The sequence below is a fragment of the Mustela putorius genome, unplaced genomic scaffold (assembly GCF_011764305.1).
Source record: "Mustela putorius furo isolate JIRA1106 unplaced genomic scaffold, ASM1176430v1.1 tig00000832_pilon_pilon_pilon, whole genome shotgun sequence".
In the NCBI taxonomy this organism is placed as follows: Eukaryota; Metazoa; Chordata; class Mammalia; order Carnivora; family Mustelidae; genus Mustela; species Mustela putorius.
The window spans coordinates 2,775,587-2,802,849 of NW_025421491.1; the positions used below are offsets into that span (position 1 = coordinate 2,775,587).

At 35.7% G+C, this 27,263-nt stretch overlaps 1 protein-coding gene across 1 annotated transcript; it reads left to right on the forward strand.

Annotated features, from left to right (window-relative positions):
- Positions 1 to 20,613: 20,613 nt before the first annotated feature.
- LOC101692055 (keratin-associated protein 19-6-like) lies at positions 20,614 to 21,028 on the forward strand. Its single transcript, XM_004757489.2, has one exon. The coding sequence runs from the start codon at positions 20,648 to 20,650 to the stop codon at positions 20,837 to 20,839; it is 192 nt and encodes a 63-aa protein (XP_004757546.1). The 5' UTR covers positions 20,614 to 20,647; the 3' UTR covers positions 20,840 to 21,028.
- The last annotated feature ends 6,235 nt before the right edge of the window (positions 21,029 to 27,263 follow it).

The window sequence follows — 27,263 nt, forward strand, 5'->3', positions numbered from 1 at the left end:
CCTCCCCCACTAAAATGTTAGTCTCCTGAGGACAGGGGATTTGTTTTTCTTTCTACTACTTTAGCTTCAGGAGGAGTAGGTAAATGTTCTCATTTATTTGTTGAGTGAATGAATGGGAATTACTTTGGAGGAGGTGAAAGAAAGGAAGCTTGGTTCAGGCATGAATCCAGGTTCCTAGTTGGATAACTGGTAATTTCTGAAGCTCTTTGTCAAGATAGGAACCATGGGGAAGAGAAAAAAAAAAAAAAGTTGAGTGTATGGGGAGTAAAAGGTAAGATGGTCAACATTTTTTTAAAAATTCATTTTTCACATATTGAATCTGATTCAATTCAATTTCAAAGCAAGTAAGTGTATGGAGGAGACAGAAGTGGAAAGTTGAAAGAGTTGTTGCCTGATACAGACTGTCTGCTCAACCCTGTGCAGCTAGGTCAGAGAGCAAGAGAATGGGAAACAGGGAAAGTGTTTTGAAAGACATCAGATAGGCATTTGACATGACAAGGGAACCAGGGAAGAAATGAACTTGGGCACAAAGATGGATTTCCAGGCAATGGTGAGTGCTTCGTTGGGACAGGATGCAACAGATTTGTGTTATGTTCAGTTGTCAGTTTTATGCTTTTTTTTCTTCTTTTTCAGCTATGCAGAATAGATATGGTATAATTAACTTGCTAATATACTTTACCAGTTAGGTTCACTAGTATGACTTTTTTTTAGATGTAAAGCCTGTATGTAAGTGAATTTTTTTTGTTGTTGTTGTTAGTGCTAAGACTTACTCTAGTGTTAAATCTAGGCATTGGTAGGGGAAATGCATATAAATACTGTGGACTGTATGAAGGGAAAGAGAATCACCAGAGAGATAACATTTGGAAAGTTACACACCCGGATTCCTGGAGGCAGGGAGAGAGAGTGTGTCCTGTGTATTTCATTCCCTGGTGTGTGTTCAGGACACAGCCACATGTGTGGACCATATTAGGCGACTCAGGAAAGTTTCCAGAGGGTCAACTTATAATTTGATCAGATATAATACAAGTGTGTTTTTTGACTGGCTTGAGCTGGTACATCTAAGCCTCACTGACATTTTGAAAAGAAAGAGCAATAAAGAAGGAAAAGGAAGGAAAATAATTAAAAGGGGAAATAAGGATAAACTAGTTTTCAAAAGCAGAAGGGAGTGAGAGATGTTTCTGATCTTTTAGACCAAATTATTTTGTTTGTGTCAGATCATTTGAAAGTATCAAGAAGGGACAGTGGAAAAGCCTTATGGTCTTAAGGGAAGAGAGAGAGGGAAACAGAAATCCAGAAGCACACAGTGCCCTATAGTTATTAAGCTAAAGGACAACTCAATCTCTGAGTCAATATTCATGATTATGTTACAGACTATACCATAGGTAAGATAGCTGCCCAGACCTCTAAAGAGACCTCTTTGTTCATTTTCTTTTCAATTCATTTTTTTTCCATAATTCATTAGTTACATATCGCTTCTTTTTAAATTAGTGCTTTAAAATCTATCTCCTATACAAGAATGCAGTCTCCATAATGTTCATGGGCTGGCTTTTCTTTTTTATACTGAATTTATTATTACCTGAAATACAGTAACCATTAGATAAGTGTTTGTTGAATAGGTTAACTACCAAAAGGTTCTGTAGGCTGCCTTCAGCAATCTAACACCTCCCATAGACATTTCTTTCTTTTTTTTTTAAGATTTTATTTATTTATTTGACAGACAGAGATCACAAGTAGGCAGAGAGGCAGGCAGAGGGAGGAGGAAGCAGGCTCCCTGCTGAGCAGAGAGCCCAACGTGGGACTCAATCCCAGGACCCCAAGACCATGACCTGAGCCGAAGGCGGAAGCTTAACCCACTGAGCCACCCAGGCGCTTCCTCCCATAGATATTTCTAAATGATAGTATTACACTGATCAATACTTCTCCTGGGGTTGCTCAAGAATTAAGAAAGATTCACTTAGGACTAGCTTGCTATGTTTTATTAAGTCAACTACAGTAAATTTAAAAAGATATTTAAAACATTTATTTTAATTTCCTTTAAAAAGTCAAGATATTTTTTTTTCCTTAAATAGTTAAAGCATTTCTGGTTTAAAAGTTAAATACTTTTATCTGAAGTCATATTCTTTCTGAAGGCCAAAAGACTTTATCCTTATCTAATAGTAATAGTAGAGACGGTATTGTATAGTGAGTAAAAGTAAAGGCTCGTTAACCAGAAAACTGGTTTTGAAACTCAGGTTAGCTACCCGTTAGCTGTGTGACCCTGACAATGGTGCCAGGTGGTAATAGTACGACACAGGATTATTATGAATCTCAGATAATTCATATAAGGGACTTCAAATCAGGCCTGGCCCATGCTAATCTCTTGGTAAATATATGTACTATCATTGTTTACTTTGAAATAAAACTTCGAGATGCCTGGGTAGCTTAATCGGCCAAGCATCCGACTCAGTTTTGGTGCAGGTTGTGATCTCAGAGTTGTGGGATGGAGCTCAGGGTCAGGCTCTGCATTCAGCGAGGAGTCTGCTAACGTTTGCTCTCCCTCTGCCCCTCCCCCTGTGTATGTGCAGGGGCATGCACTCTCTCTCTAAAATAGATAAATAAATCTTTAAAAAAATATTTTTAATAAAAATAAAAATTCTATACACGAGATCTGTAAGTTTTTTCTCTAGTTCTTTTCCAATCAATGTGTTGTTTACATCTGTACTCTCCACGGAAAAGCATCCAAAAAAATGTCTTCTTCTGGATTGCCAATGAAAACACCATGCTAATTTTTAAATCATGTATAAGTCCTTGCAGCTTTTGGAAGTAGAGTGAAGTAAGGCTTATAGATGATTATCTTAAAAAATTGGCTGATATCCAGAGTCTACTGAGTTGAAACACATTTTGAAGGAATTGGATTTTCACCTTTCCCCTTGCAGTTTTTGTTTGGGAGTTCGATTTTTCCACAGTTGATTGGAAACCACAGAATGAGGCTGACTTTTAAGTAAATACATTTTAAAAATATACCTTGATTAAAGAGAAAGTGAAGGATTCTTATAAGAAAGAAAAGAAGCCTGTAACACTGATATTTGGCCAAATCTTGAGATGAGAACACAGGGGTACCTTGGAAAGATAAAAGATGGGACAAGTTTCTTTTCTTCAACAACCAACAACCAGTCCTTTTCTTCAACAACCAACAACCTGACTGGGGGAATCTGGTCCTTTTTGTGCTTCGTGGGAGGCAGTATAGGCTGAATGAAAAGAAAAGCCAGATCACTTGGAATTTCATGCACAAATAAAGCTTAAGGCTGGAAGTTGGCTTCTCCTTTAGGTCTCAATAAAGCAGAACAGAGGAAGTAATTCCTAGGTCAAATCCTGTGATATCTTCTATTATTGATGTCCTTTATAAGGCAAAATACCTGACTTTATCTAGGTTATGACAGGATTCAAGATAATAGTTTTTAATAGTTTTTTTTTAATTTACCTTAAATTTTATAGAACCAGTTCTTCTAGTGGAGCAGAATCTAAAACAGTAGTTCTTTACCATTAACAATTATTTTTAGTTGTTATATTGCAATGTTCCATCCATATGGAAATAATAAGCATTTAATCACATTGCACTATTAATAAACTAGTAGGGAAAACAAGCATAATAAGTGTAAATGAAGCTCAAAATCATCTATATGCTTTTTTTTTTTTTTTTTTTAATAGTGAAGGAGGGTGAGAGAGAAAACCTGGGCTGGCAAAGGTAGTGGGAGAGGGAAAGAATCTTAAGCAGTCTCCACACCCAGCATGGAGCTGATGTGGGGCTCAATCCCACAACCCTGAGATTAAGACCTGAGCTAAAATCAAGAGTTAGACTCAACAAATTGAGCCACTCAGGCACCCCTCATATGCTTCCTGATATTCAACTGTATTGAGCATTCAATTGTTTAGAGCAGAACTAGCTAAATAAATGTGTTAATTGGTTTTGTGTCACTTGTACTTATTTCTAACAATAGCAGGAATAAACAATAAAACAAAAATAAAAGGCAGCAGCACACTCTTACCTGCAAGCTTAACCTCAATTTCACATGTATCTGTTGAATTAATGCTGAGTTGGAGCACTTAGGTTTTAGTTATTGTCTGTCATTAGAGAGGTGTGGTATATACATATAATGAATATTACTCAGTCATAAGAAATAATGAGAGCTTGCCACTTGCAACAGTATGGATGGACTTGGGAGGTATTATGTGAAAGAAGTCAGACAGAGAAAGACAAATACTCTAAGATTTCACTCATATGTGGACTCTGAAAAAGCAAAACAAATGAACAAACAAAAAAAAGCAGAAACTGACACATAAATACAGAGAACAAAGTGGTGGTTGCCAGAGGGGAGGTGGTGGGGGATGGGAAAATGGGTGAAAGGGAGTGGGAGACACAGGTTTCCAGTTATAGAATGAATAAGGCATGGGGATGGAAGGTTCAACATTGAGAAATTATCAGTGTATTGTAACAGAGTTGTGTGGGGACAGACCTTACTCACACTTTTGATGAGCACAGCATAATGTAGAGTTGTAGAATCATAATGTACCCCTGAAACTAACGTCACACTAAGTGTCAGCTATGCTTCAGTTAATAAAAGAAAAAGCTCAGTATAATTCTTTTGTCTGAATTGTAGTTTTCTCACTGGTTAAAAAAAATAAATGGTGTCCCGAGTCTCTTTGAAGTCTGCAATCCTATGGTCCTATGATAATATGGAATTCAGACTCTGCAATAGGAATATATGCATGGGCAGAGAGCTATTCATAATAGTCAGTAGGAACTCTTTTTCTGCAATCTTCAGTGGGCTCTACCAAGCGGGCTTACTCTAACATGAGACATGATGTCTGAGAAATTCCTTGACTTCAGTTGGTGGCTCTTTTAAAAATTAAATATCACCCTTGCACGAGCAAACACAGTTCTCAGCTAATGCCGAAAGCACATTGTATGTAGATGGACGTCACAGCTGGTGGCCATTGTCATAGAACTAGTATTTCAGGGAACAACTCTGATTCACTTTATGTGAATTCTTGGGAAAAAAAAAAAGAGGACACCCTTGGCTTAGAAAAGAGTCCACAGCCATGGAATGGCAAAGGACAAGGTACAATTAGAATTAGAGAGCAATTTCAATCTTATGTGATGCATGAAAAATGCCTGAAGCTATAGAGATTTGCTTATGGAGCTGAAACTACGAAGCCCAAAAAAGTATGGGGTTTATAAACACAATGGCGTCTTATGAGCAGTAAAACATTTTTCTAGGCATTCAAATGAAGCAGAAAATCAGACCTGTTGCATAACTTTTAAATAACTAGTGACATAAACTAGCAGAGGACATGGTTTGGTGTCAGGGAACAAGATCGTTGACATAGTTTCCGAGTAATGTGTTCTATCAGAGGACACTTAGAGGTGTGGCGTTCTAAGCGCCTCAGTGGATATAAATGTCCTTGTGCAATCAGTCACAAAATAATTGGCCCACAATACCGAAACACACTCACCACCCTGACACCATGGGCTACTACACAGCTACTATGGAGACCTGGGCTGTGGCTGTGGCAGCTTCTGCATATGGGGCTGTGGCTGGGGCTGGGGAGGCCACAGATGTGGCTCCTATTGTCCCTGTTACTGTGGAGGATACTGATCTTCTGGCTTTTACTGAATACTTGAAAATTTACAGTTCATGGACTTGTCTTCTGTGAGGCTTTGTGATTAATCTACAAAATGTTATTCCATAACCTTCTGCTTTGTTTATCTTGTCTTGGTAGTTAAATTATTACTGGGATGACCTGGTTTCTGACAATAATGTGATGAAAACTTGATGAGCTAGATGTTGATGTTTCATTGGCAATGTTCTTTAGGGATTCCCCTTCTGTACAGGATGAAGCATCATGACACCCTAGCCAGACTTTGCCTTTTTATATTGGATATTTAAAATAAACTTTTTTTGACATAGTAAATGTATTTTGACTTCAACTTTCTAAATTTATAAACAATAAATTTAATATAATTTAATAATTATAAACTTTATAAACAATAAATTACTATGATACACTAACATAATTGCCATAAACTATGGCAACATTTTCTTCTTATATCTAATTTAATAATCAGATTAATTTATTATTAATTTATCAATAGCTAATATCAATTTATTAGTAATAATCAATATTTATTAAGTGTAATAAAATGTATTTGTTATTTATTGATTTTTTTGAATTTTTATTTACTTAGGTTTATTATGTTTCATTTATTATTTATTTTATTATTTATATATTTTATATTATTTATATATTATTATTTACTATATAATTATTTATGTATTATTTATTTAATTCTTAATTTATTTATCAGTGCATTTTGTTTCATGATTATCTCTTCTCCTTCATGTTATCTTCCTTCTCATCATCAGCAGTATCTACTTATTCTTCCCCACCAGAACATAAGAATTCTATGTCTAAGGGTTAAAGAGTTTCTATAACGATAATCACACCTCAGTTTCATTTTTGAAATTCATTTTCCCTTGGTAATTACCTTGTTAATTCCAAAAGAAAATAATAAGGAAAAATTTCAGTTTGCATGTAAATTATTTAAGAATACTTGAGAAAATAAACATAAAGGAATTATATCAACATATTAATAATAGGTAAGTCTAGAAGATGGGTGTATGATATTTGTTGTAATATTTATTTGCTGTAATATTTCTTCTTTTGGTTGTGTTTAGAATATTTCATTAAATAAAAGCAAAAACCATTTATCACGGCCTCAAATATACATTATCATATTAAATTAAATTTAGGAAAAGTAACCCAAGGGGGAAAAAAATCTGAATAGTTCAATATCTTGTGTAGAAATTGAATTCATTGTTAAAAAATCTTATCAAAAATGCCACCTTAGGGCCAGATGGTTTTACTGGTGAATTCTAAATACTTTCTGTTCCAAGAATAAGAAAAAAGAACACTTCTATACTTTTCTTGAAGTCAGCAATATTTTGAAACAAAAATATAATATCATCAGGAGGGAGAATTACAGGCCAGTATTTCTTACTAACATATATGTAAAATTCTTAAGAACATATAAGCAAATTTAATACAGCACTATATGAAACAGACAATACGTCATGGCCAAATGAGTATTATTTGAAGAGTGTGAGAAAAGTTTATCATTTGAAAATTATAAATGTAAGCCAATATATAAACAAAGTAAATGGGAAAATATGTCATTCCATAGATTATTTTAAATTCCCAGCCTGTTAATTGCAACATCCTTGTTATATCTGAGTCTAGCGCCGATGATTTATTTTCTCTTCAGAGCATGTTTTCCCTTGCCTTTTTTTTTTTTAATTTTAAAAAATATATTTTTTTAAAGATTTTATTTATTTGACAGACAGAGATCACAAGTAGGCAGAGAGGCAGGCAGAGAAGGAGAGGGGGAAATAGGCTCCCCGCTGAGCAGAGAGCCTGACACGGGGCTCGATCCCAGGACCCCAAGATCATGACCTGAGCCCAAGGCAAAGGCTTTAACCCACTGAGCCACCCAGGCGCTCCTCCCTTGCCTTTTGATGTGCCTTGTACATTTTTGTTGTTGTTGAAAGTCAGTTGTGTTTTATTAGGTCCTTGGAACGGAAGCAATGAAGCCTTTCATTTATGTTAATGCTGTTGGGAGTGGGGCCCTGTTAAAAGTTTGTTGTAGCTGTAGGAGCCAGAGGTTTGCTTTTTGACCTCAGGCTTTCCTAAATACTTTTCTTCAAAAGAGTCTGTGTCTTGCAGCTCTTTCTGCTATAATCCACTCTTCTACTGGAGCACCATTGGCGTCATGGTAAAGTTTAGGCAAAGGAGTCCTTATGTAATTTTACAATTAAATTTTAGTCTTTTTTTTTTTTTATTTACTGGTAACATTGTTCTTTATAAACATATATTTTTATCCCCAGGGGTACAAAAAAAAAGAATCTTGATTATAATAATGGATATATTTAATACACATGTAATAAAACAGCATAGCCCTACACACATGTACACAAACAAGTGAGATTAATGAGTGCTTATATTAACTGGTAAAATCTGAATAAGCACATTATACCAATATTATACTCTAGTTATACCAGATGTCCACATTAAGAGGCTGGTGAAAGGGTGCATGGGGTCTATCTACAGATTTCTTTGCATCTTCTTGTGAATCTATAATTATTTCAAAATAAAGGTTTAAATAACCAAAAAAAAAAAAAAAATTAGTCTCTTGTGGATTGTGTCTCAAGGCTGATAATTCACAATGTTTCTTCAGCTAGTATGGCCCTTACTGTCTTCTTGGCTGTAGGATAGGGCTCTCTGCATATTTAATGGAAGTCTTGAGCCCTGCAGACTATGGGTTTTTTTTTTCCTCTGTTAGGTAAGACAGAGAGGCTGAAAAGGCCTGGAGTAGGATTCCCTTTTCCCAGGTGGGTCTTTTGCCTTGGTGAGTTGGTCTCTGTTATGGAGAAGTTTCTGGATGCATTTTACATTGATTACAGTCTTTCTTGGGTCTTCATCATGAGAACCTAATGAAATTACCAGAAGTAAAGCCCAGTAATGTAGCGATCCCCATAACAACTTGGTCCCTTGGCCCCTTGGCCCCTTGGCCCCAGGAATTTCTCATTCTCACATGACCAACAAGTTATCAAAATTATCATCCAAGTGCTTGTTTCAGTCTACTGTGCCAGTGGTTTCTGTTCCAGGTAAGCAGATGGAGGCAGTAACTCTAGAATCACTCACTGTCTGTCCAGACTCAAGGTGGCAATTTACTTTGAACTTCAGCTACCTTGTGGGTCCAATGGACGTCATTAATTTTCAGTGTTTTCACCCTTGCTTTTTTTGTTATAAGGACAGGAGTGATGACTTCCAGTGCTTTTTGTGTTGCAACAGAAACAGGAAATAGATAAAGGGCATCTAAAACACAAAACAAAGATAAAACTTGCAATTAATATGCTACTTCTTGGTCAAATAATAAATGCTTTCTTCTTGAGCTTGGGTGGACATACTTCTTCTTCCACCACTTCTGTTCATTATTGTACTGTGGTTCCTAATAGCTACCAATAGGCAAAAATAATAATGATAGTAGTAGTGATAATAATGGAAATAATTAATAATTGGAAAACTATCTGCTTAATTTATCATACATTTACTGTTTCCTCAGTATATTTAATTTATAAAAATTCATTGCATTGCTACTTATGAAGAATTAGAAAACAAATTTAAAAATCAGTATAGTTTACAGCAGCATCAAAACATTTAATACATAGTGGGGAGAAAAGGATTAATGGGAAATCTCTCACATCTTCCTCTCCTAAGAGGTACTCATGGCATGAGCTCTAGTGACTAATGGAGATGGAGTTTACTGGCTGAAAATGGAAATGAATGAAGGAAGGTTTTGGGAGGATTACTCTGTCCAACAGTTGACTGTTCTAGGAATGCTTTTAGCAGTATATATCTGGTTTACCTAGATAGTTTATTATAAATAAACCCTGAATGTACTACTGTTCTGTTAAAGATTGGAAGTTAGTTCTGTAGCCAGATGATGTCAGAGATCTGACATATCCTAAATCTTGTTTAGCTTGTGTTAACTGAATATTTATCCCATTAGTTTTCTTCATTCGGAATGAAAAATAGGAATGTTGTGGAAAAGAGCATTCTGAAAATTATATCAGTGGATTTTTGTTTTGTTTTTGTTTTTGTTTTTTAGGAGTTTTACTACTATTTTTATCCTTTGTTCTTCATTAGTAAGGCTGACTCTGAGTCAAACTTGTATATCATGATAATCTGACAATTCAAACCTTTGTGATTGCACATAATTAATAAATCTAACAAAAATGTCCAATTCGTGGTCACCTTTGAAACATTACCTAGCGATTAAAGAAGGTTTAAAAATATAAGGAACAATCTATCACAATTGTGGACTGGAAGAATCCTCAATATTGACAGTTCTGCCAAATTTGATTTATAGATTCAGTACAATTATAACAAAATATCTAAGCAGAAATTTTGTAGACATTAAAAGGTGATTCTAAAATTTATATAGATGTGCAGAATGCCTGAAATAACCAAGAAAATTCTTGAGAAAGAAAAATGTTAGAAACTCTTAAACTGTTCTTGAAAAGGCACCATAAAAAATTGAAAAGATCTGTTATAGACTGGGAAAAAATATTTGATGGCATTTATGTGGCATTGGCATACATTAGCCTAGAAATTTTAAGTATTTTACATTGAAATATTAAATTTTAAAAAATTTAATATTTTTGAATTTTTAAAAAAGCTGATAATTTTTTTAAAAAATTGTGGGAAGTCTTGAGAAATCATTTCACAAAAGATATCCCAATGTCTAATTGGCACACTAAAGGTTGTGGTCACTAATTCTGACATGTGGGCGTGTGTGTGGAGCGGACCTTCTCCACATCCATAAGCAGTTCTCCAACACCAGCTGGATACTTTACAGTGTAACTCGATTCTGACACCATCTATATGGACCTAATGTTATATCCCACCTATTAAGGGATCAGTCCCAAAAGGCTGCTTTCTAGCACTTCAGATACCCGTCATAAGTCCAGGTTAACATCTGTACTTCTGACAGACCAGCTATAGATTGGAGGCTCCAATGACTACCTCCTGTGTTCAATTAATTTGTTAGAACTCACAGAACTCAGAGAAACATTTTACTTACTAGATCATCAGTTTATTATTAAAGGATATAACTCAGGAAGTCAGATAAGAAGAGATGTATAGGGCAAGGTATGGGGAAAGGGAGCTCGACTCTCCCCAAATCTCCACGTTTACCAACAGGAAATGCTCCAACACCTGTGCTTTTTGATTTTTATGTAAGCTTCATTACATACTTATGATTAATTAGATCATTGCTTCTTGACAACTGAATCAACCTTCTGCTCCTCTTCCCTCCCTGGAGGTGGAACAAAATAATTGAAAGTTCCAACCCTCCTATCTAGGATTGGTTTCCCTGGTAATCAGATTCTTCTTAGGTGCCCTAGGGGCATCCCGAAAGTCACCTCATTAACATAAAAAAGATATATTTTCTCTTTCTCACCAGTTAGGAAATTCTAAGGGTTTGAAAGCTCTGTGCTAGATATGTATATTTCTTATTACGAACTACACACACATAAAAAAGTGTGCAAAATTGTTAGTTTTCAGATAAATACACTTCAAAACCAGAAAGAGAGATAGCACTATGTACACATCAGAAAGGCAAAAAATTGAAGGGTCTTTTTATATAGGTAGGAATGCAAAGCAAGGAGAACTTTTACACATTACCATGGAGAACATGAATTAGCACAAGCACTTTAGAAAACTGGCTGTATCTATTAAAGCTGAAATCACATATATTTATTCATTTTTTATATTTTTATTTTTAGTGTCTTAAATTTACCATGAAAACAATTTTAAAATGCACAATTTTCCCTTCTTAACAAACTCTCATAAAACATAAAAACCCCAAACATCATACTTGACACAATTCAAAATCTAATTAGAAGAGTATTAAACATTTACAAAATTCTATCTTTTAAAAATATTGCCGTTTTATAGAATTGACATAAAAGTGGCTTAAAAATGGGAGAATTTTCCTTCATTCCTAAACAGAAAATATGTCGGCTAGTAGGTATGGAGATTTTTGAGTATATGAGGTCTCAAATTTCAGTACGGAAACCTTCCTCTTTTTTGTGGGTATAAGAGCTCATGCATAGGAGGGTCTTGTAACACTATGGGCTACCAGCTCCTCTCCAGGTATTAACAGTGTAACAACGATGACTTTGGCCTCTACAAGTCCAGTCTGTGTTTCTGCCAGTGTTGCCTAAAGATACTCACTTTCATTAAAAACTTCTGAATTTTTCAGTAATTAAGCCTCTTCAACAGTTACATGTAAAAGAATGAAACTAGATGGCTTTCTAACACGAAAATAACTTAAAATGGATTAAAGGCTTAAATGTAAGACCTGAAACCATAAAATCCTTGATTTTTCTGACATTGGTCACAGCAACATTTTTCTAGTTAGGTCTTAAATAATGTGATAAATGTCTATTTTCTCACCTCTTTTTATATTTTTTACACAAAACATCCTGTAAATCCTGTATTGCACTTCCTTTTCTTCTCACTTAACAATGTTTCCTGGAAGTCGTTCTGTATCAGTTTCAAGATACGTTCTTTCTTTAAAGTTTTTAATGTTTCAAGTTGTGTAATACTCCATTTTGTGGATAGAATCAGTCATCCTCTCTCGTGGATACCTGGGTTTCATCATTACTTGTAATTACACACAACAGTGTAGTGAATAACCTTGTACACACTAAATTTGTATTGCTGGAGGTATATCTTCAGGCTAAATTGCTGCAGAGGAATTACGGAGTCACAAATTTATGCATTTGTAGTCATTGCCAATTTCTTCTATATATTAGTTTTCTATTGCTGCTGTAATAAATTACTACAAACTTGGTGGCTAAAACAATCCATATTCATTATCTTAAGAGTTCTAGAAGTCAGCCAGCCAGCACAGACTTGGTAGGGCTGCATTCCTTTCTGAGGGCTGTCCAGGAGAATAATAGATCCCCTAGCCTTCTCCAGCTTCTATAGACTGCCTGCACTTTGTGGTGCCCCTTGCTCCGTCTTCAAAACCCACAACAGAGCTTGGAGCCTTCCTCATGCTGCTATCCCTCTGGTTCTGTTTTTTGGAACTAATGTGATAAGATTGTACCCACCTGGATAACAAGGGTAATCTTGTCTCACATTCCATCATCGTAATAATGGCTGCATAATCTCTTTGGCTGCATAAAGTAATGTTTTATAGATTATGGGACGAGAATATGGACATTTGGGCAGTGGCATTAATCTCCTACCACATACTTCACCTAGATTTTAGAAATTATCATTATCATAAGCAATATACAAGAATGACTATTTCTCCATAGCCTCACTGAAAGAATGCATTGTCATATATTTTACATTTTTACTGACCTAATAAGTGATAAATAGCATAGCATTTATTTGTTCAACTGCATTAGCTAATATCTCCAGAATAGGATTTAATAGTGAATATTAAGGGCATCTTTGCCTTTTTCCTGATCTTGGTGAAATGCCTCTCAGGTTCCACATTTAACAAAAATGCTGACTTTAAGACAATCTTATTAGGTTGAGAAATCATCCATCAATTCCTATTTTCTTAAGTACTTTTATTAAAAATGAGTGTTGAAATTTGTCAGAAGTTAATCAGCATTTATGGAAATAGTAATGTGATTTTTCTTGAATTTGTTAACATGATGCATTATATTAACAAGTGTCCTTATATTGAGATCAGTTATATACTTAAATGCCTCCTCCTCAAGATGCATTATTTTTTTATTATGGTTTTAGATTTCATGGGCTAATATCTTACTTAGCATTTTTGCATACATCCTCGGGTTATACTTTTCTTTTGCGTGTGTGTGCTCTCTTTATTGAGTTTGGGTGTTTTTTGTTTTGTTTTGTTTTAGGATTGATTTTATTTATTTATCTGTCAGAGAGATAGAGAGAGAGACAGAGCCCAAGCAGGGGGTGCAGCAGAGGGAGAGGGAGAAGCAGGCTCCCTGCTGAGAGCAATGAGTCTGGTGTGGGACTCGATCCCAGGACCCTAGGATCATGACCTGAGCCAAAGGCAGGAGCTTAATGGACTGAGCCACCCAGGCATCCCTTTCTCTGCATTCCTTTAAACACTTCCTTACAGTTTGACTTCATCTACTTTTTTTTTTTTCAGTTTTTATTTAAATTCCATTTAGCTAACATACCGTGTTATTTTAGTTTCAGGTGTACAATTAGTAATTAGTAAGCTAATTAGTAAATTAGTAAGCCAATTAGTATATTAGTTTCAGATATACAATCTAGTGACTCCACACTTCTGTCCATCACCTGTGCTGATTATAACAGGTCCGCTCCTTAATCGCCATCACTTATTTCTCTCACCCCCTTACAGACCTCTCCTCTGGTAACCGTCAGTTTGTTTTCTACAACTAACAATCTGTTTCTTGGTTTGCCTCTCTCTCTTTTTTCCTCTTTGCTTATTTGTTTCTTAAATTTCATGTAAGAGTGAAATCATATAGTATTTGTATTTTTCTGACTGACTTATTTTGCTTAGTATAATTTTTGTTTTTTTTTTTTTAAACAGTATTTTCCCTTAGGGAGAAGATTTTCTCTTTCTTGAGGGATTTTTGTTGTTGTTCAGTCTTTGGCACTCTACTTCTCTGTTGATTTTTGTTTATTTGTTTTGTTTTATTTTGTTTTGTTTTAGGGAGAGAGAGAGAGTGGGGTGAAGAGCAGAGGGAGAAGCAGACTCTCCACTGAGCAGGGAGCCCTATGTGGAGCTCCATCCTGGGACTCCAGGATGGTGACCTGAGCCAGAGACAGACCTCAGGACGTGTGGAGGGCTGTGATTGAAGGCTCTGCTGACTCCTCTGTTTAGGCCTTGGTTGAATAAAGCACTGAGCAAGCTGACTAACCATCATTGTGTCCTGTGGGTCTTTGATAAGACCTTGGCAGACCCTGATGGTAGGATTGGGTGAGGGCAGGTCAGCAGCTGTGGTCCAGAAGACTCCTGTGGAGGTAGGCTCACATTCTCTACCCCAAGGCAGCCTCTTCTATCCTTCATGGAGCTACTCCAGCACCTCTGAGCTCAGGAAGGCCTTTAGGAAGGCCTAAACTGCACCAGGAAAGCCAAAGTGACCCTGTCACCACTCAGAAATCGTCAGTAGCTCCCCACTACCCTCAGGATAAACTTAAAAGACCGCTGGCATGGCCCTTTAGGACCTGGGCCCTCCCCAACCCCATTCCTCACCTCTTTTGACACAAATTCCCATACCTTGTTCTTCATATCTCCTTCCTTTGCATCAGTTGGATCATCAGGAAGGTTCCTCTCCCATTGGTAAAAATACAAAACAAAATAAACAAACAAACCAACCAACCCTCTTAACCAACCAAGCCAACCAGGCTCCCCAAGTTGTTTTGTTCTTACAAAGAATTAGGGGGAAATTTGAAGAAATACACCCACTAGAAGTGGGTGCTTCTTCTGCTACTTCTTTTTCTAATTTGTACTTTATAGAGCCTTCATTGTGTAGTTATGTTGAAAGGAAAACATTTGTGAGGTTTTGTAATTTTCTTTTAGTAGGTCTGTGTATTTGTCAGGAGGTGTATTGGGAGACTCAGACCTGTGGAACTTCCACTTTACCTACCCAGGAAATCTAAGACGCCAATGATAAACAGAAACAACATTTCTGGAATTATCTTTTAATTTCAATGTGTTTCATTTAATAGAGCAGAAGACTATTAACAAGTTGAAGTATACGTTTTGGTGTTCAGGGGTGTTGATCACCAAGGAAAGGAAAACCCATAAGATTCAAAAAAGCAGAGGTTGTACAGAATTTGTTTTCTGTGGATCTGCTCATTTAATAATTTATTCACTCAACTACCAATATATTACCTACTCTCTTCCATCCACAAAAGTTATAAGATGTGATTATAATAAATTTTCTTGCCCTGCGGGGGTAGATAGTATAATGAAAAAGACAGTGAGAAAATTAATTAGTATACTAAAATCTGATGAAATGCAAAGATAGAGTTTTGTTCAGGGCATCGGACAACACTCTGATGTATCTTTTAAATCAAAAAGAGTTAGAAATAACTCGTGACGTCTTTGAAGTGTTCTTGAAGAAGGTTTCACTTGACTTACGTTTTGAAGGATTCGTCGGGATCAGGCAGGGGAAGATGCACAAAGGAGAACTCCAGGATGAAGGAGCAGCTCCTGTAGTCTCCAAAGCGTGTAGTAGAATGATGCCTTTGTTACATATGGCGTAAAGGGAAATAAATAGTCAATTGTGAGTGAATGAGATGGAGAAAAGTAAGTTTGGTGATAAAAAACCTTGTTTGTGAATTTAAGAATTTAATCTTCCTTAGTGACTTAAAGATGTAATGGCTGACAAATGAAATGATTAGATTTGTTTTTTTGGAACATTCATTTGGATGCAATATGAAGAACAGATCAGATGAGGGTCCTTTCTCGGGGCGGTGTGACCATGGGGGAGGCTCTTCTATGAGTCCAGGAGGAAGTGATAGAGGACAAAATTAAATAATTATAAGCAATATGAATACTTACAAGTACTATTATAAGGGAAAAAAATTATGTAAGTTATTTGGTGACCAATCAAGCACATTGCAGGTTCCTGATGGTGCTAGTCATTCCTTTCTCTAGAAGAATCTGGAATCTTTCCGTTGGATCAGGATTTCACCCACCAGTGTTTAGTCACTAATATCTGTTGTGATCTCATGTAACCTGCATTTTTAAATATTTTAGATAAACATATTTAACCGGCATTGGGAGTGGGGCTTAAACAATTCATTTCTGTACATTTCTAATCGGCTAATGGGATTTCAATCAGAATGTTACTCTTTCTTCTGAATTGGTGTTTTGATTCAACCAAGTTTCGATTCAGTAATGGAGTTGATCCAACAAAGCTTCACTGCTTGTCACAATGCACTGGGTAATGTTTGAGGTCTTGAGGACATGGGAAGACAGGATGCACAAAACCTGTACGTGCTTTCATATATATACCTTTCATTTGATTTCAGTAGTTTTTCCACATGATTTCATTTTTAAAACATCATACTGTGAACTTCGCCTTATATGACTTAAAAGAAAATAAATTGCAGACTTTATTTCAATAACATGGTTTGTACTCTGAGACTTATTATGGGACCATAAATCTATAGTGAGTAAAGAAAGTATTTTTAAACATTGAGCTGATATAAAATAAAATGTATAATAACATGTAAGTAACAAAAAATACTATTTAAAAAAACCCTGTACCAAACACTGAATTTTGAAATTTCTAATGTTCTTTATATTTAATCAGGTCAGTTTTATTTCTTGAAATAAACATGTAAAAATAAAATGTATAAAAATATATAAAAATACATACATACGTGTGTGTGTGTGTGTGTGTGTGTATACCTCTATATGAAAGTATATTCTGTTTCCTTGACAAATTTATTTACTTAATTGGGCTTTCTGTTTCTCACCTGTAGAATGAGGGTCTTGCTTCTCAAAATGTATTGTTTCTCAAAATAAGTGTGAATTAAAAATACTGGGAGTGCGTGACCAATTTAGTTTCTTGGGGTATGTTCTTAGATAATTTGTTTTTAATAGGTTATAGGTCACCAGCCTTTTCATTACTCAAAACTTTCCCTGGAGAACCATAGCTCTACATGGTACCCAACTGTGTTACAGCAATGTTTGATGGCCATTTCTACTGTCTTTCCAGAGAACAATGTTTTCGTGGTAGCTTTCAGACACTTTGCACTCTCCAGGCCACACTACCTGGAAATTAGTACAAGAATTCTGTAACTTGGAAGATCTTCTGATCTGGGCAAGATCTGACATGACAATCACATCAAAAGATGAAATAATAAACTGAAATTATACCATGTTTCTCTGGATAGTTCATGCTGCGTTTATATCAAACAAGTTCTTAATAATGATGGCAATAGTACTGTTTGGTTTATATGACATGGTTTATTGTTTAGCTGCTTTTTCCTACACAATGGTCATTTGATAACCTTCTTAGAGGCATCTGCCTGATATTTAATTTTCACATATTCACTCCTGCTGGGACACTGGGTTCCAGGAAACTTATAAATCATTTAGTCTTAAAAATTTTAGTTTATAGGATTGAAAATAAAACTGACAAAAATTTTATCATTCATCAAATAGATTTCATGTTACTGCTGGTTATTTTCTTTTAAGTCAAAGATAAGGAAATTACCTTAAATTAAAAAAAAAAAAAAAACAAGCACTCTTTCTAAAACTTCAGTTGTTGAAGAATGTAGGCTGTTTTGGTTTTGGTTTTGGTTTTTAAATTACAGGCATACCTCAGACATACTGTGGTTTGGTTCTAGACCACCACAATAGAGCAAATATGGCAACAAAGTAAGGCAAATGAATTTTTTGGTTTTCTAGTACATGTAAAAGTTACTTTTACATAATACAATTAAGTGTAAAATTGCATTGTATCTAAAAAAAGACACACCTTCATGAAAAAAAAAAACTTTTTTGCTCAAAAATGTTAACCATCATCTGAGCTTTCAATGAGTCATAATCACTGATCACAGATCACCATAACAAATATAATAATAATGAAACAAATTTGAAATATTTCAAGGATTATGACACAGAGACATGAAGTGAGCAAATGCTGTTGGGAAAAAAAAAGCCTCTAATAGACTTGTTTGATATGGGGTTGCCACATACCTTCAATTTGCAAAAAAATGCAATATCTGCAAAAGTTCAAAAAAGTGAAGCACAATAAAATGAGTTGTGTTTGTAATAATGAAGTGTGTAAAATTGTTGTGAGATAAGATTGACACTTTTTTACTGAGACAATTAATTTGGATCTAAAATGAGCCATCCGATGTTTATTTGCTGGAATGGAGAAATACGGAACAGACTTGTTAGCGCTCAACATACAGTGGTTGTGGATTGGCGGTATTTACAAATAGTGTCTCTCTCATTGTACATGCATTGAGGTCAGGCTCTCTTTGTTTTCCTTGTATTGATACATTGCCCAACACAGACAGATGCTCAGTGAATATTTGTTAAAAGAAAAAATGTCATTAATAATTAGAATTTTGTGACCCAAATAGGATATTGATTAGGACTGATTAGGACCTCCAATGACAGAATTAAAGTATTAGCTAAAAATTGGACAAGGCATTAACAGTTGATTTCCAAATCCTCTTTAGAAATCAAATTGTATTTTAACTATTATATTTTGATTTTTAAAAGTTAATGTTTGATGCATTCCTTCCAACTAATCTAAAGTAGGAGTGAAGTGACATGAATCACACAATAAATTCTCATTTATTTGTTTATATAACTTAAAGAAAACCTCCTAGTCTCTCAAAAATGATCATGAAGGTGCATAATTCTATTTCCAAATGCAAATGAAGAAAATGAAAACATGAAGAGTTAAGAAAATAACATTTTCCTGCTCAAACTCAGCAAGTTGTGCATAGGACCAGAGAAAGCTATGTACATGAAAGTGTTTTCAAATTGCTAATTTCATGTAATTAAATTATTTTGCAAGTCTTTTTGGTGTAGCTTATTCAGAAAAAATACATAGCTGTTAAAAAACAACAACAACAATAACAAAATCCAAGCTTGTACTTAGTGTATCTTCCAAATGAAATTTTGTTACCTTTAACAACCCAAATTCTGATCTTTCTATTTCCTAGTAGGTCAAAGAGATAGGCTCTCTATCACACATGCATTTCACCTTGGGTCAATCCCGTGTCTGAGAGTTCCTGCAGGAAGTTATATAATTGGTGTCTTTTTAGGACATTTCACATTAGAGGCTCAAAAGGTCTATGTTGCTTGAGGACTTGCTCATGGATCTCTTAGATATATGGAGCTTTATAATACTGACACCTCTTTCATTTAATGAATAATGAATATTTATTTCATTTATGAAATAATCGGTGCATAATTTAAATTCACAGTTAGTGGTTTGAATGTAAAAATGTTTCCTGTTGACCCACTGACAATGTTGTTTTCTGTTATCTTTTTAGTGCTTATGATTAATATCCATTAAATAACTTAGCTTCTTGTCTTGTAGATGCTTTTATTATAAATGAATCTTGGAGATGTGATCCTATCTGGACACAACTAACAGAGGAAGTCTAACTATTCTTACTGACGTTTGATCTTTCTCATTTATCTTTTTTTTTTTTTTTTGTCTCAAATAAATCCAAAGGTTCTAGACAAGTAGCACATAATGGCAAATGGACATAGCATTTCTATTATATTTTCCTAAAGAATGAAAACAAGAGTCCTGTGTTGGTGAGAGTATTTTATGATTTTTCTTTGCTGATGATTTTGGAAATTCAAGATCAAGTGCCAAAAGAAAAAGATATGCTGGATTTTCATGGCTCTGACCAGTCAGGTACAGTGAAATGAAATTCAATACCAAATTCACTGACAGTGGTTTGGGAATTATTTTTTGAGTGTATTGTGAAAAATAAATCCCACAATTTATATTACAAAAAAAATAGAAAACTGATGACAGCCAAACTTTTAAGCAATTCAATATTTGTAAGAAAAAAATAAATGGTTCGAGATCTTAATGGAATAGAAAAGTGACATATTTGACATATTAGAACTAGAAAAGTGACATAGTTGGGGATTTTGAACAAGGATCACCAACATTTTTTCAGCCTCACTGCAAAATTAGCTATAATTTCCCATGATACTGACTTCATTCAGTAAAGAATGTCTCCATCATTTAGAACAGAGATGAGATGCTATGATGTCTGGCTAGAGGAGTTTACAGATGGCCGTCATTGTACGTGTATTCTTTAGAGATACCGTGATCATCATTAACGCAGCCAGGGCATATTTCATTGGAATCTGTGTAAACTGTCCTAAAGTAGAAAACAAAGAAATTAATGAGTCTGTTTTTCATGTCATTGCGTCCATGGAATGAAGATTATGCAAGTCTGTTTTTATTGCCACACCCTTTTCGGAGATATATAAGAGTCCCAGGGCAGATGGCAACATTCACACTTGGGAAACACACATTCATATCGAACAAAATCCCCAGCTCCTGACGCTATGAGCTACTACTATGGCAACTACTATGGTGGCCTGGGCTGTCGATGTGGAAGCCTGGGCTGTGGCTATGGCCTAGGCTATGGCTGTGGTTACAGTGGCTTCAGAGGCCTAGGGTGGGGCTGGGGAGGCCACAGATATGGCTGCTGCCGCCCATCATGCTATGGAGGTTATGGATTTTCTGGCTTTTATTGAAAATGATAAAGACTGTTGCTTTGGGACTTCAGAACTCTAATACCACCCTACAGCTAATTCTTTCAAGTCTGTCTCTGTCCAATGAAATTCAGATGCTGCTCGGACCATCTGGCTCTATGTACAGTAAAAAGGACCAGAACTCACACGGAATCCCTGAAACTGACCACCTCCACCACCTTATTCCATGAATTCATTGGGAATTTTGCAGATTGTCTCCTGTGGCATTTCTGTGGCCAATTTTCAATAAAGCTATATCCTTTTACTTGATCTAGTGTCAATGTTTGCTAATTTTTAAAGTTACCACATGGACCGATTATTGTGCTTTAGGATTATTACTCTTTCAGGGATCACCTCTCCAGAGAACTTTGTGTTATATTTTTGTTAAAAGAATAGTCTCTTCTTTTGATCTCAGCTTTAAAAGTTAAGTTTTTCTCTGGTTTCTTTAAACACTTCTACCTATTTTCCAACAAAAAATCATCCTATAGGAAGCAAATGCATTTTTTTCTTCTTAGTGATTTTTGGAAGCTGGGTATTTCTTTACAGGGCCAACGAGAAAGCTTTTAATTACCAGACAAGGAAGGATAACAAGGGAAGTTGAAGTAATTTGGGGTTTGGCAAGAAAGAACACAGATTTGAAAGAGATTGTCCTAGACGGTTTACCATGTACGACTGTGTTTTTTTTTTTTTTTTTTTCCTTTCTTTCTTTCTCTTAAGCTGTAGCAGAAGAACAATGAGAGAGACTGCCGGTCTTTTTTCCCTAGAGATTTATATGTAGTTCGCTGAAGGATGATTGAACTAAAGAAAAACCAAAGACGAAAGGAAGAGCCTTTGGAAGTGATTTGAGGCTAAGCTGCTCTAAACCTGGCATGAACAGGGTTCTAGAACTGTGCCTTGCACAAAACATGAGTTCAATAAATACTTATTACATAAATAGAATTAATTAAGAGAACCTATGGTGTGTCAGATATTTTGTAAGGTATATATATATATGTATATATAATCATTTAATTTTCTTAATACTCCAAAACACAGGAATTAAAGTATAAAAAAGCTTTTTAAGTTTTCAAACGACTCTAAAAGGTAGTTAGAAGAGTGGATAAATAGAGAATTTGGAGATGTCACCAACTGGGTATCTGGCATTGTGCTCTCTTCTCCCTACTAATTGTATGACATAAGACAAGTTGCTTAACTTCATTGATACACTTTTAATCAATTAAATCTGACCATAAATTTTACTATCAAGAACTGTCACAAAATAAACCTACCCTTCACTACATGCATATGTATGCAAACAAAAACTATATATCATGGTGTATAGAACAGTAGGTAATAGTATTAATTTCTTAGGGTTGTGGGGCGCCTGGGTGGCTCAGGGGGTTAAAGCCTCTGCCTTCGGCTCAGGTCATGATCTCAGGGTCCTGGGATCAAGCCCCGCATTGGGCTCTCTGCTCAGCAGGGAGCCTGCTTCCTCCTCTCTCTCTCTCTCTGCCTGCCTCGCTGCCTACTTGTGATCTCTGTCTGCCAAATAAATAAATAAAATCTTAAAAAAAAAAATTCCTAGGGTTGTTGTAACAAGATGTCACCAACTGGGTATCTTAAAATAAGAGAAATTTATTATCTCACAGTTCTGGAAGCTAGAAGTCCAAGCTCAAGGTGTTTGCAAGGCTGTACTCCCTCCCTGGCCTCTTCCTAACTTCTGGTGGTATGCTGGCAATCTGGTATTCCTTGGCTTGCGGCCCAGAAGTAACAACTCCAATCTCTGCAGTCATTGTTACACTGTAGGCTCCCCGTGTGTGGCTATGACTCTCTGTCTCTGTGTCCAAATTTCCCCTTCTTATATGGACACCAGCCAAACTGAATAATCATCTTGACGTAGAGCCCACCCTAATGAACGTATCTTGACCTCATCTCAACTTGCTTCAACTGCAAAGACCCGATTTCACATCCACAGGTATGGGGTGGGCAGGTGAGGTCTTCAATATATCTTTTGTGGAGGCATAGGTCAACCCGTAAAGGTGACCAATATTTTCTGCTTAATATTACTTTATTTAGATTACGTAAGTTAGCAGAGGATCGACTAGGAGCAATGATTCAACCATTAGAGTTTTGACTTAGTGTTAAAATTCTTTTCACAATTCTAAGTATTTCTTTCTGTAACTGAGAGATTCGAGGAGAGAAGATGATGACTGATTTAGAATGGATTGTGTTTCAGCTGACAATTAGAAGGTCATTTATAACTGCCCATTAGAGAGCTTGTGGTTTTAATTTATATCCTCTCATAAATATGTACAGCCAAGCAACCTCATAAACAAAAGTAGAGACATTAGCCCAAGGCAGCTCATAATTGATTTCAGAGAACTGGTTTGTGATTTTTTACTATCTGCTCAAATTAACTATGCAAATCAAGATCTTTCCTTAAATTTACATTGTCAAAGAGATGTCACCTTTATAAGATGATGCATACTTTTCTCCGCGTCTTTCAGCTCACCTCTTAGGCAAACCTAGTCACCCCCAAAGCCTACTTTAGACTTTTTTCAATTGTCTATTCTTGGAAATAACAACATAAATATTATGTCCCACCAAAATTATACTTCCCTCATTTCTAGAATTTCTCAACTTATTCTTTGATTTTTCAATAGGAGATAATTGGCTAAAGCCATGTCTTGGGCCTTGGAGCAATTTCTTTTACAGCTCTCTTACATAAATTCCATTACAAGATTTGTAAAATTGAAAAACTGGAAGGAATAATTAACTCACAATGCTTCTTTTTAGTAGTAATAGCCTATGATCCTTTAGAAGAACCCAGGTAATTTAAAATATAAGTTAGTCTTTTCAGGGTTTGGGGTGAAGCAGGGGAGCTGGTAAGCCTTCTGGCATAATAGCTTTTTTTCCATATCCTGAGCAATTCTATTGTTCCAACAAATTCCTGCTGGGTATATGTTTGGCTAATTGAAGAATTATTTCAGAACCAGCCTGCCCTAATACTTGATTAAAGCAATCTCCTACATCCACTTCCCATGAACAAGGCCCTTGGTGCCCTTAATTGTTAATATTTCCAACAATTTTTTCGGTCTAACAATTACAAGAACTCCCTCCACAGATTTTTTTTTTTTAACAATAAGCTCTTAGATTTTCTTAATGTTAATAAAACTAGATCTTAAGAACTTTAGGGAAGAACAAAACTTTCTAATTCTTTTATTGTTTGCCTGAGAAAGTTAGAGGCAAAGGGATAAAGACTTTTGCAAATGTTCCAGCTATTAAGAGCATTTGATTTTGTCTAATAAATGTTAATGTATGTATTCATTCATGGATCCTTTATTTTGCAAACTTATTTTTAAACCATTTATTATTATTATTATTATTTTACTTAAGATGTATTGGTTTGCATGTATTGGTTTGTATTTATTTATTCGTTTATTTTTTTATATTTGGAAAAATTTTTTTTAATTTTTTATTTTTTCAGCATAACAGTATTCATTATTTTTGCACCACACGCAATGCTCCAATACCCACCACCTGGATCCCCCAACCTCCTACCCCCTGCCCCTTCAAAACCCTCAGATTGTTTTTCAGAGTTCGTAGTCTCTCATGGTTCACTTCCCCTTTCAATTTCCCTCAATTCCCTTCTCCTCTCCATCTCCCCTTGTCCTCCATGCTATTTGTTATGCTCCACACATTTGGAAAAATTTAAGATGATATAAAAATTATGCCTTAAAACTGGTGGCTGACTATAAAAGGAAATTAGGAGACTGATATATTTTCACCACTTTTATAAAAAAGGATCATGGTTTTTTATCGTTTTCCTGAGTAAACTCTGTGCTTTTTATTTAATGATAAAAGAAAAGTGATGTGGCTAACAGGTGATATTTAAGAAGTACTTTAGAAAGATAATATAATTAATGGTTGGAAAGTATTGTTATTTTATAAGAGAACTACCTGGTGTTATGAAACCTGTTTTTAAAACTGAAATGTAGAAAAGGAGTACTTTGAAGATAGAAATATCGTTTCATCATAGCCACAGATTTGTTTTGAAAAATGCAAGCTAAACAAAAAGAAAATGAACAGAGTGCTTTACAAGCAAGTTCAGACCTTCTCTCAAATATGAAAGGAATGGTTTTATAAACTTGTCTGTGCAGTTTTTACCAGAAGAATTTGATGTATCTTCAAGGATTCTTAGTCCCATTCTTACTTTTTAAAAATATTTTATTTATATTTGAGAAAGAGAGAGAGCACAGGTAAGCAGAAGAGCAGGCAGAGGGGCAGGAGAAGCAGGCTCCCAAGTGGGCAGAGAGCCTGTCGCAGGGGTCAATTCCAGGACCCTGGGATCATGACTTAAGCTGAAGGCAGATGCATAACTGACTGAGCGACCCAGGTGCCCCTTAATCTCACTCTTAAAGGGATATGGAAGTTCCCAGGTAGATGGTTGCAATGCAGGCTGCCCTGTCCACCCAGTGAAATCCTTCGCTCCTGACACCATGAGCAACAACAGAAATCCCTAAAGAGAAGCCTGGGCTGTGAGTTTGGATGTGGATGGGGTGGTTTCCATGGACGGGTCTATAGATGTGGATCTGGGTATGGGTATGGAGGTATCGCCCATTTAATAGTTGGTTCTCTGGCTTCTACTGAATTACTGTCTTGATTAACTGATGACTGGGTACAAGAGGCAGACTTGACAAAGTAGACTGCAGACTGAAAATTAGCCTAATAGGTCCAAATACTCAACAGCTACATCTCAAAACAGCTTACTCTGTTGTACTTATGTCTTCAGACAACTTTTACTTGTTCTTCAAAGCTGAGGAAAAATAGACTCACACTTAATCATCAAGGTTTGGTGTTAAAGAGGCTTGAGATTTGAAGTTTGGCTCCATTACTCCCTAACTCTTGTAAGCTTGAACGAGTTAATCTCTAGATGCTTTCATCTCCCCTCAGCAAATTGTGTGGAGTGCCCTTCTCATGTGGTTTTGATAGTTAACTGGAGTTGATTCCTCATCATAGAATTGGGATGTTCAAATGCTATTTACTTATTTATTTTAATTAATTGAGTAATTAATTAAAAATTGTGATGTTTATACAACTTAGGAATGAATGATCATTGTAAGTTTCATTTCTTTAATGACCTTTGATTTAAAAAAAAATGAAAACAAAAGCAAACATGGATTTTGCCTCCATGCACTTATTTCAACAAATTATCTTCTCATTTTATTCCTGATAGAATGAGCTACTAAGAGCAATTATTGTGGTCTCTTGGGCTATGGCTGTGGACATGCCAGTTTAGAGACCTAGGTCCTTCCTTTGTTGGCTGTAGGTACAGCCTTCAGTGAATGTGGCTATGACAGGTGCTGCCAGCCTTGCATGACAGAATTGTTAGACTAAAAGTTTGGAGGACTGCCATATAATAAATGTGATATTACAAAGAAGTATCAGAAACATCAAGGTTAGTGTCTAAGAATCAACAAACCAGACATGAGATAAAGAGTAGATGTGGGGGTGCCTGGGTGGCTCAGTGTGTTGAGCCTCTGCCTTCAGCTCGGGTCATGATCTTAGGGTCCTGGGATCAAGCCCCACATTGGACTCTCTGCTCAGTGGGGAGCCTGCTTCTCTCTCTCTCTCTCTCTCTCTCTCTCTCTCTGTGCCTATTTGTGATCTTTCTCTTTTGTCAAATAAATTTTTAAAAAAATGAAAGTGTATATGTGAACTTGGTGAAGATTATTTATATTTAAAGAAATATGTTGGTGTCCTGTGAGTCTTCATCCTGAAGAAGAGTAGGATATCCTCTCTTCCTTACTTACACAAGCAATGGCTCTAGTAAGACCATTCACAATTCATGTTATTATTTTTCTTCAGTTACGTGCACAATAGATTAGGATCTGATTTCCATCTGTGGAATCTAATGGGTGAGAAGAAATGTCCAGCTGGCTGCTTTAATAATGAGGCCAAAGGAGAAGACATTACTTTGGCACCAGGGAGTAATATTGTAAATCATCAGAAAAAGAATACATGTGTTATTTGGAAAATCTAAGCAAGAGCTCATTGATAGAACCGGTATGAAGCCATTTTTTGCTGCAGCCAAGAGTACCACTTGGCATACAAAATTAGACTCTAAAGTCGTATTAATAGTGGCTTTATAAATATATACTGATTTATATACTTCTGAAAAAATCTTCCCTTTGAGGTGCTAAACAGTTATGTAGTTAGTGATTTTGGCTTCTTCTGTAATCATAATTTTGGTACATCATTGGGATTGCTTTCACAGTTGAAGCTATGTTTCCTCAGTGAGGGTAAATTTGGTGTGAATTTTTAAATAAAATATTTAAAAGTAATTTAAATGCCCAATGTTCATAGCAACATTGTTGGTGGCAGGCCAATGCTGGAACGGCCAGCTAGGTTTCAAATATTAGTCTATTTAGACAGCTGTGCCGCATAC

Bases quoted from the DNA above. Each gene is read 5' to 3' on its own strand.
- LOC101692055 (XM_004757489.2), top strand. From the start codon at position 20,648: ATGAGCTACTACTATGGCAACTACTATGGTGGCCTGGGCTGTCGATGT.